The sequence below is a fragment of the Gymnoscopelus braueri genome (genome assembly GCF_963280865.1).
Source record: "Gymnoscopelus braueri genome assembly, chromosome: 9".
NCBI classification, from domain to species: Eukaryota; Metazoa; Chordata; class Actinopteri; order Myctophiformes; family Myctophidae; genus Gymnoscopelus; species Gymnoscopelus braueri.
The window spans coordinates 54,944,310-54,961,489 of NC_137610.1; the positions used below are offsets into that span (position 1 = coordinate 54,944,310).

General features: G+C 42.9%; 2 protein-coding genes across 2 annotated transcripts in view; one reads left to right on the forward strand and one right to left on the reverse strand.

Moving 5' to 3' along the window:
- afg3l1 (AFG3-like AAA ATPase 1) overlaps positions 1-5,766 on the forward strand; it is a 37,542-nt gene extending 31,776 nt beyond the window's left edge. Inside the window, exon 16 of the mRNA XM_080437374.1 lies at positions 1,977-5,766. Within this exon, the coding sequence (XP_080293500.1) occupies positions 1,977-2,201 (225 nt within the window). The 3' untranslated portion in view covers positions 2,202-5,766. The remainder of the gene's footprint in view (positions 1-1,976) is intronic.
- A 1,395-nt stretch (positions 5,767-7,161) lies between these two features.
- LOC308092383 (uncharacterized protein) lies at positions 7,162-11,194 on the reverse strand (the record flags this gene model as incomplete). The annotated part of the gene is made up of 3 exons (XM_080438244.1): positions 7,162-7,950; positions 8,088-8,099; positions 10,646-11,194. The coding sequence occupies 3 exons, from the start codon at positions 11,192-11,194 to the stop codon at positions 7,162-7,164; spliced, it is 1,350 nt and encodes a 449-aa protein (XP_080294370.1).
- Positions 11,195-17,180: the final 5,986 nt, after the last annotated feature.

A 17,180-nucleotide genomic window follows, 5' to 3' on the forward strand; every position in this document is an offset into this window, starting at 1 on the left:
TGTAGTAGAGCAACTTGCCAACTTTACTCATAAGTGCCCTTGTAGTAGCTTAGTGTCTGTGACATATTCTAACTCGTAATGATACAACTTGTGCGTGACTGACTGTTAAATACACAACTTTATCTAATATAACCGGACCGCGGTCTCTGTCTGAGACCACAGAGTTAAAATATATTGCGACTGCGACACTACGCAGCAGCAACAACTACTCTCTTTTTCCGGTTGTACCTTCACAATAAAGTGTCTCCCATTTACTTCCCAATAGAGCACATTTTACACTGGTTATTGTTAATAGGAAATAGGTGTAACTTAACAGCGTGACACACTCTTTCGTTCTATCTCTCTCTCTCTCTCCCAGAAACACACACACGCTGTTAAGAGAGAGAGAGCTTGCAAAGCAAAGCAGAGGATTTGAAATGTGCCTGATTTGCGGTGAAAATTAATGAACGTGCCGTGTCATTGTCAGGATGTCCGGAGAGGTTTATTTTTTCCGGTCTTTGTCATAAAAAAAACGGTCAAAACCGGCAATTATCGGACTAACGCGACCTCTGACCCTGGTATGATGATAATTGTACTGTGAATTATAACCGTGAACTAAACGTGTCAGAAAACTTGTCTAGTGGCCTTAGTGGTCCTTAGACTTCAGCATGGACACTGGAACGGCCTGGATGGCCCTGATCTGAGGATTGTGTATTTACAGGAGGTTAACTGGTCAAACTCCACTGAACCTTAAAATTAAGCACAATTTTATAATTGGTCCTAAAACTAAGAGAAAGCCAACGTAAGAGGCTGAAATGGCAGTAATCCATTGTGATGGTCTTTAAGGCCTGAGGTTCCGATTCTACAAAATGTCTTCTAAATCCTAAAAGTTTTCTGAAAAACTTATGTTTCTATATCAGTGGTGCTCAAACTTTTTCATGTGAAGGACCCCCAAAATGATACGTATTTGGCCGCGGACCCCCATCTCAAAATATTTTGTTCCTGGAACCCCCAGAAGCAAAGATTTTAGTTAAAAAATGTTTCTTTAAAAATACACATATTCAAAGATTTGCACACATTTTCAAGATTTTTGAATGGCCAAAGTATAAAATATGGCTAAACTCTAAAGTGACACCGACGCTTTCCAGGTCTTAATGGGTTAACCCATTAACACATTGAATGCCAATCGTGTAGATCTACGCGAACCTATTTAAAGCCGCAGCGTGCCAGTCGCGTAGATCTACGCGAACCGCCGATTCCCATTGATTTTGCCCCAGGTGCACTTTCCGAATTTTTTTTTGATCCATTTCCGTTTCCGGTTTCCGGTCGGAAACAGAATTATTCGGGTTCCGTTTTTTTCGATCGTATCCGCTTCCTGTCTGGGATCCTGTTTAAAACTCGATTTTCTCGGTTGTTGTTTTTCTCCTCGCTGATCACTGTTTACCGTTGATCGGCTGTATCTACAAGATGGCGGCTCGCATTTGGAAACTGTTTTCGCTGGCCGTTTCTCACGGATCCGCTGTGTGTTTAGAACCAAATGAACGCGCACTTTTAACTTATTTAGCGAGGTCTGTGGCGACATGAAAAAAACAAAAAAACAACAATAAAACGCTGGCACTGGTGAGTACATTATGAGATTAAACTCTGGCATGGAATGTGTTAAGGCCTGAGTCCAATTCTTAAAATGTTTTCTAAATTTAGAAAACATCCTGGCCAAATTCTAAATTTTTGAAAAAAAAAAAAATGTTTTTTTTAAAATTTTTCAAAAATAGCAGATCTACAAGCTCGTAGCGCGCTATGAGCTTGTATATCTGCTATTTTTGTATAGCCAAAGAAACCTAAAGTGACACAGGTGCGTTCCAGGTCGGGTTAACCACTTTGACCTGAAAGAAAAACTCCACTGCCCCGTTCACAGAAAAGGGGAAATTAAAGATCGTACTTAGTTTTTTTTTGTCAACTTGCGTTGTGGTTCCTCCTCCTTCCGTCCATCTCTCTAGGTGGGGAGGCGTCTCCTGGAGAAGGAGGTGTTGGACAAGGCGGACATGCTGGAGCTGCTGGGCCCTCGGCCCTTCGAGGAGAAGTCCACGTACGAGGACTTTGTGGAGGGCACGGGCAGCTTTGAGGAGGACACCAGCCTGCCTGAAGGCCTCAGAGACTGGAACGTGGAGAGAGGGGAGAGAGAGGACTCTGCCCCCCCCGCACTGGAGAAACAGGCTGCGTAGGACAAACACGTCAGAACCCCCGTTCACACCGGAAATGAAAGGAATGCGTCTCATATCCAGATTGAGGTTGTTTAGCTCAGTGGCTCTCATAGTGGGGGTCTGGGCGGGAACCCCCCAGGGTGTCTTTGAGGGGGTTCCAGGGGGTCCCCAGCTAAAATTAGTTATAGCATCCAAATCAGTTTAACCCCATTTTATACTACAGATGTTCGAAAATAGCTGATTGTACAAGCTCCACAACTCGTCGCGATGCCGCGCATCGTGAGCCTGTACATCAGCTATTTAAATGTTCTCTTAACCCATTAATACCTGAGGCGATTCTTTAAAAAAATCTAAATCCTAACAGTTTTTTGAAAAAAATATAAAATAATTCTTTTCACGATTTTTCAAAAATAGCAGATCTACAAGCTCGTAGCGCGGCACTCGGTGCCGCGCTATGAGCTTGTATATCTGCTATTTTTGAATAGCCTAAAGAAATCTAAAAGTGACACAGATGCGTTCCAGGTATCAATGGGTTAATGGGGGTCCCTGGCACACTATTTTCAGATTGGGGTACGCAGCCAAATACATGTCAATTTGTGGATCCTTGACATGAAAATCTTTGAGAACAACCTGTTTAGCTCATTTACACCTGGTGTTAACCACATGAACGCCAGCGTTCCATTTCTGGGGCAAACATTCAGTGAAAATAGACGGCTTGTGATCGCCTTGTGAGCCTGTGATATCGGCTATCTTTGGCGAAGAGTGGGGTGGTGGGGGACAAAAGGAGAAGACCGAGTATACGGTCAAATAAGAATATAGGGGTTTTAAAAGGCCTTCCCAGGGTGTTACACAGTCAAATGAGACTTATTTCCCCTCGTAAAATGCTGCGCTGCACTTTCTCATTTATAATTTACATCCTAAATTAGAATTCAAAGCACATATTCCCTGCTTGTTTAAATTACTATCAGTTTCCTGTCCACTTTTTTTAGACCTTGCATACGCTTTATTCTGCCTGTTACTAGAAGGATAAAGCCCTTGAGATTAACCATAACCTTTTCCAAGCGGGGTCCTTAACACAAATGTACAGAAAACACAACAAACAAACCAAAACAACACAAATACATACACACACACACACACACACACACACACACACACACAGACAAAAGCTCACACAGGCCAAGCCACTCCTTCCTAGTAACAAACGTTCATTCCCTCTCACGGCTGTTGTATTTGGATTTGAGACGCATTTTTATTAATTTACGCTTTTATTACTAAAGTGGCCAAACGTGTCTTTGACCACCTATTGTGGGAGACGGGCGGTTGATCGGATCTTCAACACAATTACGCCGACATTTTATGCATTTTAGTGATTACAAAGCAATCACCCAGGACATAAACCCCAGGTGTGAAGGAGGAAAACTCCATTCCCTCGCTTCAAGGAATCACGCTGTTTTGTTGCTCTGTATGTTGGACTAATGACACTGTTGGGTGGACTTGGTGGATTCTTTTTTTTGTGTGTGTTGGTTTTCTGGTTATTTGCTCCGAGTGGGACACTTCATAAACCCTGACGTCCCTATTTTGCGTATGTCGTTATAGGTGACAATTTTAAAGAATTGCCTAGGCCTAAATGCTTAATTTATACATGTATGCCGGTGTTGCACGGCAAAAATAGCCGGTCTATGTGAGCTTGTAGATCGGTTATTTTTGTTGTATGCCGGTGTCCGGCTTAAATGGTTAAAGCACAGTTACTCATTGGTAGAGGTTTGGGTTGTGTCGTTACGTTGCCGTGATGTAACTTCAACTATTGGCACGATATCTTCAGTAGCTATTCCATAGATTTTTTTTTGTTTTTTAAATTTAATGGATTTTACTATTTGAATTAGGAAAAAGATCCAGACTGGATCAGTGGATCAGCATTTTGAAATAGTAAAATCAGCAGGAATGGACTTTTTAGAAAGAAAAATAAATACAATAAAAAATAATAAAACGTTTTTTTTTTTTTAATGTTTTGTCATGTTACATGTTGGTAGAATCTGCTTTATTTGCGTTGGTTGACGTGCTAAAAGAGTGACTTTGAGATCTGTCTCACTGTACAATGTTTATTAGAAAATCAACAGAGGAACTATTGAAGACATATTGCCAGTTACATCATGGCAATGTGACGACACAACCCAAACCTCTACCATAGCGTCATAGTGCTTTTAAGGCTTAATATTGTCTAAAGTGAACCTTTGCCGTGCTGCACAGTATGTTTGAAGTACTGAGAACTAGCGATAACCACCGTGGACACATCTTTCATAGTGTTACACTCTTTTTAAGCATTTTCATGTTTTGATTTTCCAAAATTAAGTGTAAGTCGTGTATATTTGCACCGCTTGAAGAGATGAGTCTCTCTGTATGCATATTTATTTTATTGAATGTGAAATCAATCCAGTATGACTGACTACACAGAGATTATCTCCTCCCAATTAAAAATAAACAAGTATGAGAAATGGTCTCTAACTTAACTATAACATAACATGAATTACTTAGAGAGTGTTGTTGAATCTCTTTTCACTCCCAGGTCAAAAATGTGGAAAAAATGGCGATTTTTTTTTTTTGCTGTGATGATTTCAGTGACCCGGAGCTTTTGAGTTTAACAATCTGTTGAATAATTTTAATTCAGTTAAAATGAATGAATACTGAATAGTTGGGAAGAAAACAACAGAAATGTCATTCTCTTTCAGGGAAATGTGAATGTTTTATATCAACAGGATCTTGCTGCTGTAAAGGCTCATTTAGCCCGTGGTGGACAAAGTACTCCAGTACTTGAGTCAAAGTACATTATTATAACGTTGCTGTCGGGCAGAAACCTTTTATGTCCATATTTTAACTTCTTTGTGTTTTTGTAAATTAACGTCCTACTTGATCACACTACAGCGTCACACAAAAGCATCAAAAGTAGCAGATCTACAACTTACTTTTGAATTTGAATCCTGAAAAGTGGAAGTTGCTGTCAAATTTGTACTCGAGTTAAAGTACAGGAATACTTTAAAAAAATACTTAAATATTCAAAGCACATGCTTTTAAAATACTGAAGTATTCAAAAGTGCAAATTACAAAGTACATTTTCTTTTTGATATCAATACATTGCTGTATTAAACTTTAGACGTAAAACAATCAATCATGATGAAACTAGTAGCTCTGCTACTTTCACTATGTTTGGGCATAATCAGTAGTTCATTCATAATGTACCTTTTTTTTCCTTCCTAGAAACATAGTGGAGTCAAAAGTATATTTGTCTTCGAAATGAAATGGAGTCAAAGTGAAAGTATCCACACACAAAAAAAGTATACTCGAGTAGACACTCAAAAAAGTACAGTATTAGTTACTGTCCACCACTGCACTTAACAAATCACACAAGTTACACCTCTACATGGCATACAAATGAATATGTGATAAAATAAGTTGTTACATTGCCTTCTGAGTCTAGGAAGTGGTTTTTTCTTTGCGTGTGCCTCCAGCAATGTTAATGACAACCTCTAAAGATCATCATAATACTGCTGGCATAAATGTGAAAATGCACCTCGTATGAATTACTGTATGTACGTACAATACTTGACTTCACTTTGCTACCTCCTTTCATTGATCGCTGTAGCCTAACAAACATATTGCTGCTAGAAGCTTTTCATATTCCATTCCAATTGGCTATGATCCGAGGCGTAGCGTCATGGAGGCCACTGAGGCCATGGCCCGGTCAGTAAAGACCCGCCTGCCCTGTCTAGCTGCTCAAACTGCAGGGCAAGATTCACCAGAAAAAAAGAATTCTGCTCCGACAACAATAGATACGTTACCTCAGTGATACATTGGCTGCCCCATTCGCACCTTTTTCAAAGCTAAAGCTGCCGTCTCCTGCATAACAATGGTCCAAGTGTAACCTGTTAAGTACCGTAGTCTGTAGGAGGCATAGGCTATTGTCAGATCATGTCCAGAAGGAGTCCAACAGAGAATGGGTCCTGGAGCAGAGTAGGCTATTTCTACATGGCAGTATTGATACTTTTTACTTAAGTAAAACATTTGAGTATGTTTTCCACCACTGAAGGATGGTAGAGTGTGTTGTTAATGTTGCTTTATGGTCGTTTAATTAATTAATTAATTACTAAAACGGTCAACATTAGAGTCCACGCTACGCCAGTGGCTATGATTGACTTACAAAATGTGTTTGCACTTAGCCTGGGACGACTCCTTTTTTTTGGTTTTCTGATCCGGTCTGGAGCAGATATAACCCACTGCGGACCAAAGTGCGCTGTGCACCTCCAAAATGATTCCCCTAGTTTAAAATGTGTTTAGTTTGGCGTAATCGTTTTGTTTCTTTTGGTATAATAACAATTGTTTGGTATATCCATCTTTTATTCTAACTCGTAGCGCAACTAAACTAATTGATTTGCATTATGTGGGGAACAAAAACAATGCGACTCCAACCTGACCCCACCACTGGAACCCATTTCCTCTCCTTTTTTTCTAATCTGGATCACACAGCTCTTCCTTCTGCGGTGGAAAGCCAGGTGACACGAGGTTAGTGGGCACTTGGTAGCGAACCCGGTCTGGTGGAGATCTGTGCACTTTTCTGGTCTGGTTTTGGCCATTTTTTGTCCGTTTCCTCTTCATAGGCCTGTCTTTTTTTTGTCTCTGTCCCTTTCAGCTTCACCTTTCCTCTTACGACTTCAAACTTCACACTTCTAACTTACAGGGAATGGGTTTGGGGTCCACTGAAAGTGATAACATAATGTGATTAAGTTGTCCATTTAGCATAGACCAACAGCACTGGTCTTGGGGCGGGTGGAAAGCTAAACAAACCTTCTTGATTCCTTAAAAAATAAATAAAATAACGGGTGCAAACTTTCAGGCCGCAATTATAAGGCTGGTAATTGTTTGATATGGAGCGGAACTCATCCCAGAGACCCTGGATTCCTCATGGAGAACCACGATGGGAGCTGTTTTACAGCTCAGCCAGGCTGCGCTCCAGACTGTCGATGTCCGCATCCCCTTCCTCGCCCGTGGTGCCGCGGGCGCTGCACTCCAAGAACTCCACCTTCATGGGCAGCTGACTGAACTCAAAGTCCTCGTCCTTCTTGCCCAGGTGCACGCTGCCTCCAACGGAGCCGTCCTGAGAGCCCACGGCCGCCGAGCGAGTCTCCCTCAGCGTGTTCATTTCTTTCTCCAGCTGTTGCTGAATCAGTTTGGCCGATTTGGCCATAACGATATCCTGTTTGTTGCACGCCACGATAAGACTGGGCGCGTTCCTGGATATCACGGCGTCGGTCAGTAGAAAGTAAAGGAACTCGGCCACGTCTCTTACCTCCTTCTGGAAGACGGCGCTGTCTATCACAAACACGATCGCTCTCGCGGCGGACTTGAACTTCTCCACGTACTGAGGACGAAGGCTGCCATGACTGGGGAGGTCGACCAGGGTCCACGTGCCGCCGCCGCCGCCGTCATTCCGGCCTTTGTAGGGGCCGCTGCTGTCAGTGATGGAGGTCTGCGTTCGCTTGAACTTCCCGGACAGCAGCCGGATGAACAGAAGGGTCTTTCCAGAATCACACAATCCCACCAGCAGCACAGCACTTCTTCCTCCTACTGTTGTCTTACTGCTGAGTAAGTAAAGGAAAATAAAGGTGATGATAATGACTAATAAAGCAACGATGATTCCGATGATAAACGCTGAAGATTCGGACATCGCTGCTTCCAGGAGCGGCGGTTCATTGTCAAAGAAACCCATGTGGATGGACTGTGATGGGATGGAGTGTAGGTTGGTGCTGGATCCTCAGTATCTCACGGGAGTTCTATAGATTTTATATAGCTTATATAGATTGTACCGGGTTGAAGTGGAGGTCAGAAAGTACTTCACACCTTATATAGGCTCACCAGAGCTCTGGTCTGATGTCACACAACAGCATGACATTAAAGGGATAGTTCACCAAGAAAGTGATGCGACGCGTTGAGAGCTTATAAATCGGCTATTTTCCCAACTTCTTTTGCGACAACCAACATAAAAAGTTGAACTATGGAATGGATGTACAAGGTTTCTGTACAAAAAATCACATCATTATAGTATATTCTTTTTTAAATATGTTAGTCAAGGTGGTCAAATCGTCCTGAAACCTTGCCCAAATGTTAAGTCACGTGAGTCATAGATACGTCATAGACGACGTGATGTCACAGGCATGAAGGCATGCCTGTGACATCATGTATGCATGTACATATACATGTAGTATGGGATTGACCATCAGCACCCAAAAAGCAGGTAATCTGTCAGATGTGTGCTGGCCTCCCACACTAGCCAACAGCCTCTGCAGCAGAAGGGCAACCGCTGGCCATGTTCAGACAGCACCTTCAAAGGGTAGAATAATATCTGACACCTGACACCTGCACAATGTGTTTTGAGATCCAAAACTGCCTCAAACAAGCCTCAACATGATTTGGTTGTCTCAGAAGCCTGGAGGCCTTGCATGTGAGATGCCCCTGGAAGATCATCAGCATAACTTGGGAGGACAGGGTGCCACACACAGAGATGCTGGAACCGGCAGGCAGTTGCAGTTCTAGTGTGTGGAGTCTAACCTGAACCACCAACAAGGCTTAGCCCTGGGTTATTTGCCTGGGATTTCCAATACAAAAAATAACTGTGATAGCGGCCTCTAGCAGCAGTGATGTCAGACTTCGGTGCTCAAACCGTGAATGTGAACCATGATGTTTGAATTATTCTCTGTAATGAGAAATAAAACAAAGGAATTTACAATGCTATTCTTTTTTATTTTTTTATATGAAAGCCGAAATGTAACATTGTACAGATTGATATAGATTCATCCAAATGTGCATTGTTAATGAGGATCTAAACTAAAGCAACATTGTGTGCGTTTGTGTGTAAGTAAAAACATGTATTTATTTATACATGAAGGAAAAATGCCATTAACATGCCATTTCACCATTCAATGACAATATTCATTGTTTGCCGTGAAGGTAAAGTATCAGCATGCATGCATAGAAACTCAGTTCAAGCCCTGGAATATGTTCCAGCTGAACGTTAGCCTATTTTCGCCTTTTATGTCCAGATAGGAATGCTATAATATTAATCTTTCATCAGTGGCCATGGTTATGGGACAGGTCATTGCTACTACTAGCCTGCAGCTCTATCAGTGAGGAGGTTCTGTATTTATTGTCTCCGCCAGGTCGAAGGCATGGAGGAGAGTATGTTTTACCCTCCGTCCGTGTGTCCGTCCTAATCTCCGGCACCATTGGCTAAGCTTTGTAAAAACACATTCATACATAAATTATTTATTTATTATTTATGTATGAATCTGTTTTTACAAATTTAAGCTCCCCTTCAGCCCTACTTTCTTAGAATGTTAAACACTGAGTTAAACACTATGATCATCAATTATATTTAGTCAATGAATGATTTAGTCAATGAATTCGAAGTTTTAATTGACAATACATGTATTGACTGTCACTTGATTTAGCTTTTTTTGGGGTATTTTTAAACAATCCAATCACTTATTATCTATTGTGTTGAATGAATGCTTCATTTATTGTCGCACAGCTCCATCCTGTTTTGATGCCACTATGCAGGTGATTTGTGTCAGCGTTGCCATGTCCACTTATTATAAGCGACTTTGGGCTTGTTTTTCTGTAAAGTCTCTTGTTAATATAGTTGCGGGTTGTGGTATTTTGGGCTTGTTTCTAAAGTAGAGTTGCTTATTTGGTCTTGTTTCCTAATGTTGTTTATACCAGTGGTTCTCAAACACTTTCAAGGACCCCAAATCAAATGAATATGTATTTGTCCACAAACACAAACCCCCCATCTGAATATATTTTGTGCCAATATCTGCAGAATCTGGCAACACTGGTTTGTGTCCGGAACTGTTTCTATAGGTAGTGTGTTGTGGAGGAACTGTTTCTATAGGTAGTGTGTTGTGGAGGAACTGTTTCTATAGGTAGTGTGTTGTGGAGGAACTGTTTCTATAGGTAGTGTGTTGTGGAGGAACTGTTTCTATAGGTAGTGTGTAATGTGCACCCGCACGCACGCAACCTGTCCCACACACACACACTGCAGACAGGACAGATAACACAAACACACAGCATGTTACCCCTTTGATAAACCGACTGATCGCGCCGCCAATATTGTTGTTTTGTAAATAATAAAGGATCCAGGTTACTGTGACCTGCTCAGATCAAAGCCACGGTGGAAAAATAACAGGTGTCCTGAGATCGGAAACCTACAAAAGGGGTGCTGCGCGCACCCTTGGTTCTGTGCATTTTCCAAAACGTTTAGTCAGACTCCTCATTTGTGTCCGTTTCAGCATCCATCCTTTTCCAAATTTTGATTGCATTGCTGTTCTGTTGTATTGTGCTTTCAGATTTGTATGTTTTCTCATGCCAATAAAGCCCTTTGAATTGAACTGGCTTCCACCTAGGGTGGCCTCCACCGTAGGCTTCAAGAACGAATTGGCAGACTCCTCTTTTGTGTCCGTTTCAGTGCCTGAAGATGAATCTGACTCTTTTGGCTCCTTCTCCTCCTCATCCACAGACTCTTGTGGATTCTTCCTGTAAGCTGCAATCTCCCCTTCGTAGTCCCTGCTGTAATTGCGGATCTTCTGACGGAGTGTGCTGAGGGCTTTGGCGTTGTTCTTGTTCAACTTCTTCTTGCCTTCTTTGTCCTCCCAAATCTGGTTGAGATAGTCTTCCAGGTCGGCCAAAAGACGGATGTAGAAAAGGGGAACACCATCTGTGTCCACTATAGTCTTGCTTTTGAGGAAGGCTCGACATAGCTGCTCAAACTTCTCCAAACATTTGGCCATGTCACGGATCTTCATAGCATTGCGGATGGTCTTGATGATGTTGGTGAGCTCCTCAAGCTCGTCACTAAGCGGCAGAATCTGCTTGAACGTAGTTCCAGAGGCTTTTGGGGTGATCTCATCATCAGATAATGAGTCCTCTGACTCGCTGACGGATCCAATAGCAAAGAAACGCGACATTATGGACGATAGATAACAATCTAAGTCCTTGTGATGGTTCATCAACTTATATAGGGGAACCGAGCTCTGGTCAGACATCATCTGACATCATCTGACATCATCATCTAGTCAGACATCATCGTTGTGGTGCGACGTAGGTGTGAGGGCCGCTTATCAGTTCTAGTTTTATTGTATTCCCCTACCCCAGTAGTCCTATTGTTATTTATATGAATAACCTGACAGATTTCTTTTGCATCGATATGCGTTCATTCTTAACCTCCTGGGTGGGGGGATTGGTAGGGGGGACAGGGTGCACCCATAGTTCCCGCAGCTATGCAGTCATACCCAAAATTGGCATAGTTGAGGGGCCTCTATAGGGCGCACCTCCTCTCATTTATGTTACAAATGTAGTACAAATTAGTTCAGTGCATCTCAACCTATGGGCCGGGGCCCACTGGTGGGCCACGAGGGTATTGCAAGTGGGCCCCCAAATAATGCCAAAACAGACTTTTTTTAACACATTAACCGCCAAGGCCGTAGTCCTACGGTCCATTAAATCCAACTGTTAAGCGCCGAGACCGTAGCCCTACGGTCCAAGGTCTTTTTAATGGTTTACATTAGATTAACCCCTCAGGCACATTGTGGGTTAATCTCTTTCATGAAAATGACGTAGAAGTTGAAAAATCTGAACATGTGATCACACATCACTAAAGCAGTGATCAGGGGTCCCATCAAACCTAAAGTTTAATCCGAGCCGATCACTTTCTCTCTTTCCCTCAGCTGCGCTGCAGTAATCAAAGCAGCATGGCAGGTTCGTTGGGGAAGCGTGTGCACATCACATGCCGCGCTCGTAATGTGCACGCGCAGCTCGCACCTGACTGCCTGTAATCACTGAGAGTAGCAGCAGCCGGCAGACGGCTCTATGGGGGAAGGAAGGGTGTGCACGTCAGTGCTCGCACTCGTAATGTGCACCCGCACGCACGCAACCTGTCCCACACACACACACTGCAGACAGGACAGATCATAACACAAACACACAGCATGTTACCCCTTTGATAAACCGACTGATCGCGCCGCCAATATTGTTGTTTTGTAAATAATAAAGGATCCAGGTTACTGTGACCTGCTCAGATCAAAGCCACGGTGGAAAAATAACAGGTGTCCTGAGATCGGAAACCTACAAAAGGGGTGCTGCGCTCAACCCTCGTTCTGTGCATTTTCCAAAAAGTTTAGTCAGAACCGATCGTCATTGAGAGAGAGAGAGATATAGATAGATAGATTGATAGTAGTAGTAGTAGCAGTAGCAGCAGCAGCAGCAGAAGTATAGTAGTAGTAGTTGAGAGAGTTGTGAGTGAACGAGAGATCCGAGTGTGAGATACGTACGTTGAGTGAACGAGAGATCCGAGTGTGAGATACGTGAGTAATATTGAGTGAACGAGTGAATTGTACGTGAGTTTGTGTGGGAGAGTTATATTGAGTGAAAGAGTGAATTGTTTGTACGTGAGTTTGTGTGTGTGAGTTGATATTTTGAGTGTAGTAAGTGTGAGTGATATATATAAATCCTACTGAGTTTTATATATATATTATAGATAGCGAGGGCGTGGAGGTAATACAGAGGCGTCACAGGGAGAGAAGAGGAGAAAAATAGGTGGTAATAGAGAGGAGATAAAGTTTACATTTTAGATATAGTGTACTGTGAGAGAGTAGCTATAGTAAGGAAAGTAGGAAAGTGCTCACGCAAGCGCAAGAACATCGCCGGACCTGGTCAGCAGTCCATGGAGAGGTTCTTGGTGGGGCCTGCTGCAGCAGCCTCCCGGGATCAAGCTCCGGTGGTTTGTCCTCCTGTGGACCTCAAGCCAGGGCCGAGTGTTGGCACCCAGGGCCGCGAGGAACTGCCCGCCGGCCGTAGGACCCGAAGCACCCGTGTCCTTCGTCCACGGATCTCCGTCCCAAGTCCTCCTGCGAGCCCTGCCCGGGCCCGGCCCGGCGGCAGTGTTACGGGGAGCGAGTTGGGGTCAGGAGCGGAGGAACCCGACAGCCACAGCGACTGCAGTAGTGAAGCCTCTGAGGGCTCGGCTTGGGAACCGGCGCTCAGTCGGGGCTACAGTCCTTTTTCCAGTGGTAAGCATACATTTTTTTTATCGTTTTATGTGTTACAAGTTGATTTGATCGAGTTGTATTCGTTACTAGTTCATCTGACCGTGCGTTTAGTTGATTCAATGCAGAAAAGTAAACTATCGACGTTGCCAGGTTTGCTAAGCCATGGTTCACATGACGCTTGTATCTGTTTCAGGGCTAGGTCTGCTAAGCCACACTGGACTTGTTTTTCTGTAAATCTTCTTGAAAATGATGGTGATTGTGGTTGTGAGCACTTTTTTTGGGCTATATGTGAGGTTTGGACAGGGGGTCCCATTGCACCCCCCCAACCCTGCGCTGTGATTGGCCACCATTGTACCCCCCTAACCCTGCACCGTGATTGGCCAATCACAGTCTATTCAGGACTGTGATTGGCTAGTGAAACATGACACATGTGCATAGCCCTATAAATAGGACTATGCACTTAATTTTTTAAGTTAGGGGTGTACAATGGTTGGTCCACAATATTACCTTTCTTCCATCACTTCTTCCATCACTGTGATGACCACTGTGACCACACCGCCCACTTCACACTGGGTGGGATTTTTTTAGATATGTTTTAAGTGCTCATGTGGCCTATACTCGGCTATTCGCTTCTTGTGGGCTCGTTTTCATAGACCTGGTTGCTTATTACTTTCCCACAATCTGGCAACATAAGTGCCCGACAGGCCCGTCTAGAGTATGTGTCTGCGGTTCTCAACCTGTGGTTCGCGACCACAACGGAGCGAGCCTCGCACAACGCCTCAAAACGCGATATATATATATATATATATATATATATATATATATATATATATCTTATGAGATGATTACAATGTTTAGGCTCTATTGATTTTTTTTAATGTGTAAAAATAACACATAAAAATAGCAGATCTACAAGCTCAGATCTGTTCATGTTATGTTGTTTTTCTGACCTGAACTGAAGCCTTTAATGTCGATCAGGCATGTCTATTTTTTTTCATATATATTTATTGAACTTTTAATCCAGTTGTTTATTGAACTTTTAATCCAGTTGTTTTAATGAACTCTCCCATGAAGGAAAGGATTCCAAATAAGCCATCCGGCTTCTTCCTTTCCTCGCACAGCAACTTGTCTTTTAATATGTATTGTTTCTATATTTGTTATAACAATGTGCTAATAAACTAAACTAAAAACTAAGTAGGGGTGAGTGAATTGTCAATTATAGCACAGGAATGAAAAAATGCTAAAACCAGGGTAATGGTAAATGTATTCTCTCATATTTATTTATTCAGTGTATATATGCATGTGGTCTGTAGGCCTGTCCCCGACTAAGGATTTGTTTAGTCGAATCTAATTGGCGACTAATTGCCAATAGTTTTTTTTCAAAGGGCACAGTTTGTTTTGTGTCTCCAGCAGAGTTTCTAGTGTCTCTATCTCTCTCTGGAAGAGGTTGCACATGAACTCTGCAGCCGCACTGAGGCGCTCCAACACAAACAATACCAATACAAAGACATGGAATAAGAAGAATAAAGTGGAAGTTACGTGTGGTTGCAGGTGTAGACTTGGCCAAAAAACATTTTTTTTTTTTTTTTTTTTGACTAGGGTCGACTAAGAGAAACGCAGTCGACTCGGACCCCCCGCGACTAACCAGTCGACTAGTCGACTTAGTCGAGGTCAGGCCTAGTGGTCTGTGGATGATAAAAGGACATAATGTGTGTGTGTGTGTGTGTGTGTGTGCGTGTGCGTGTGTGTGTCAAAGAAAAAAGTATTTTATGGTAATGATCTATTTCTATAATTCACAGGTGGTGGCAAGGGAAAGAAGGACAAGGGTCCTCCTCCTGTGTGGTTATCCACAGGCTGGTGTCCTCGGGACATCCCCTTCACAGCTGGGACTCCGGGTCCTCAGAATGCCGCTGCTGCTCTGCAGTCTGATAAGCCCGTGGACTTCTTTGAGCTGCTGGTGTCGGATGAGTTGTTGGAGGAAATCTGCACTCAAACCAACCTCTATGCCTTACAGCAGCCGCGCAGTGACAAGAAGTTTGCCAGATCAAAGAAGTCGGAACCGGTGGATTTAAACGAGCTCAAGCGCTTCCTGGGGCTCTTTATTCTCACCGGAATCAACGAAAAGCCTGAGCTCGAAATGTGCTGGTCCACTGATGAGTACATCGAGGCCGCCGTCTTCCGGAAAGTCATGGCGAGGAACAGGTTCCAGGCCATTTTGAGCAACCTGCACTTCGTGGACAACACCATCCCCCGCCCTAGACCAAAAAAGCCCGAAGACGAGGACAAACTCTGGAGAGTCCGCCCAGTGCTGCAGTCCTTGCTGGCCAATTTCCAGGAAATGTACCTGCCGAGCGTGGACATCAGTATTGATGAGGGAATGCTGTTGTGGCGGGGACGCCTGGAGTTCAAGGTCTATGCCCCACAGAAGCCGGTCAAGTACGGCATCAGGTCGTACATTTTGTGTGATTCAGCAACAGGCTACCTCCACAACATGCTGCCATACTGTAAACGGAAGCAGACACTACCTGCCACCATAAAACAACTCGTAGGCAGTTTAGCCGGATTTGGGTATAGGCTCTACATGGACAACCTGTACACCTCGGTGGACACGGCCATTATGCTCCTGGATGAGAAAAAGACATACGTCTGCGGGACCCTTCGTAAGCGCCGAGGACAGCCAGCAGCCATCGCAGATGTTACCCCTGCAAAGCTGCCACTGGGGTCCACCATCTCTCGGTCCACCATCTCTCGCCACTCCAGGGACGTGATGGTACTGGCATGGCGAGCCAAGAAAACAAAATCGATCGAAGCTACCGACGAAGAAGAAGGACGGGAAAAACATCCGGATCGACACGAGCTATGAGTGTAAGTCCTGTCGTGTGCCCTTGCACTACAAATGTACACATCGTTACCACACTGTAGAAGACTACTAGAGTGGCCTCGAGAGCCGGGTGAAGGGTAGACGCACGCTGATCCGCTCAGGGTGCTGCAAAAAAAAAGAACTTTATTTTTGTTTATTTATTTGCGCTAATTGCACTCAATTTATTGATTTGAATGATTAGTATTTATTATTTGATGTAGTTACATTTAGTTTGAAATGACTTGCGCTTTGTGAAGCGGCTGCTACTATTTTGTTCAACCTACCAACCTCAACCTGCCCATTCATACTGCTTCATGTGATTTATAGACAGGCAGAGATATTACTTTTATTTATTTATTTTTCTCTAATAGCACCAATTTGTTGATGTTGAACTCCCTAGAGATTCACAACATGTCATAAATGGCATAAGAGAAAAAAAGGCAAGCTTGTAGATCTGCTATGAATGTAGTATTGAGATTTTGAATTGTGTGGGCAAAAAGTTTGTAAAATGACGCTCTCGATGAATATATTGATGTTGCACATCAACTTTGAATTATTATTATTTGAAACAAAAAATGAAAAAAAAAATATTGTGAAAAATGTTGTTTGAATTGAGCAATAAATGTACAATCAAAAGCAGTTTTATTTTATTTCTTTTTATAAACAAGTATTGTTTACATGACTGATGTCAATGAAGGCGCAAAATAAATTTGAAACACTTTTGAAATCAAGTTATGCCTCTAAATGTGTGTCATTTACTAAAACGCTCATATCTCAGCTTCTGAAGAAAAAGGCCTCTTTTTGGTGAAAACCAGAGCATGGTATCAACTCACTTTTTTTTCAGATGAAAGAAGAGATTCTAAGCTTTCTTTTGAGATATTCTATGTTTTCATAGTCCCATGCAGTACAAAATCTTCTGTGGGCCCTCAAAAATGAGTCAGAATGGTCAAAAACCTTGGCAGTGGGAGAGCCTGTTCTAGAAAACCCCTTGGCAGTCAATGTGTTAATGATAATTTAACATTAATACAAAAGAATAATGTACAACAA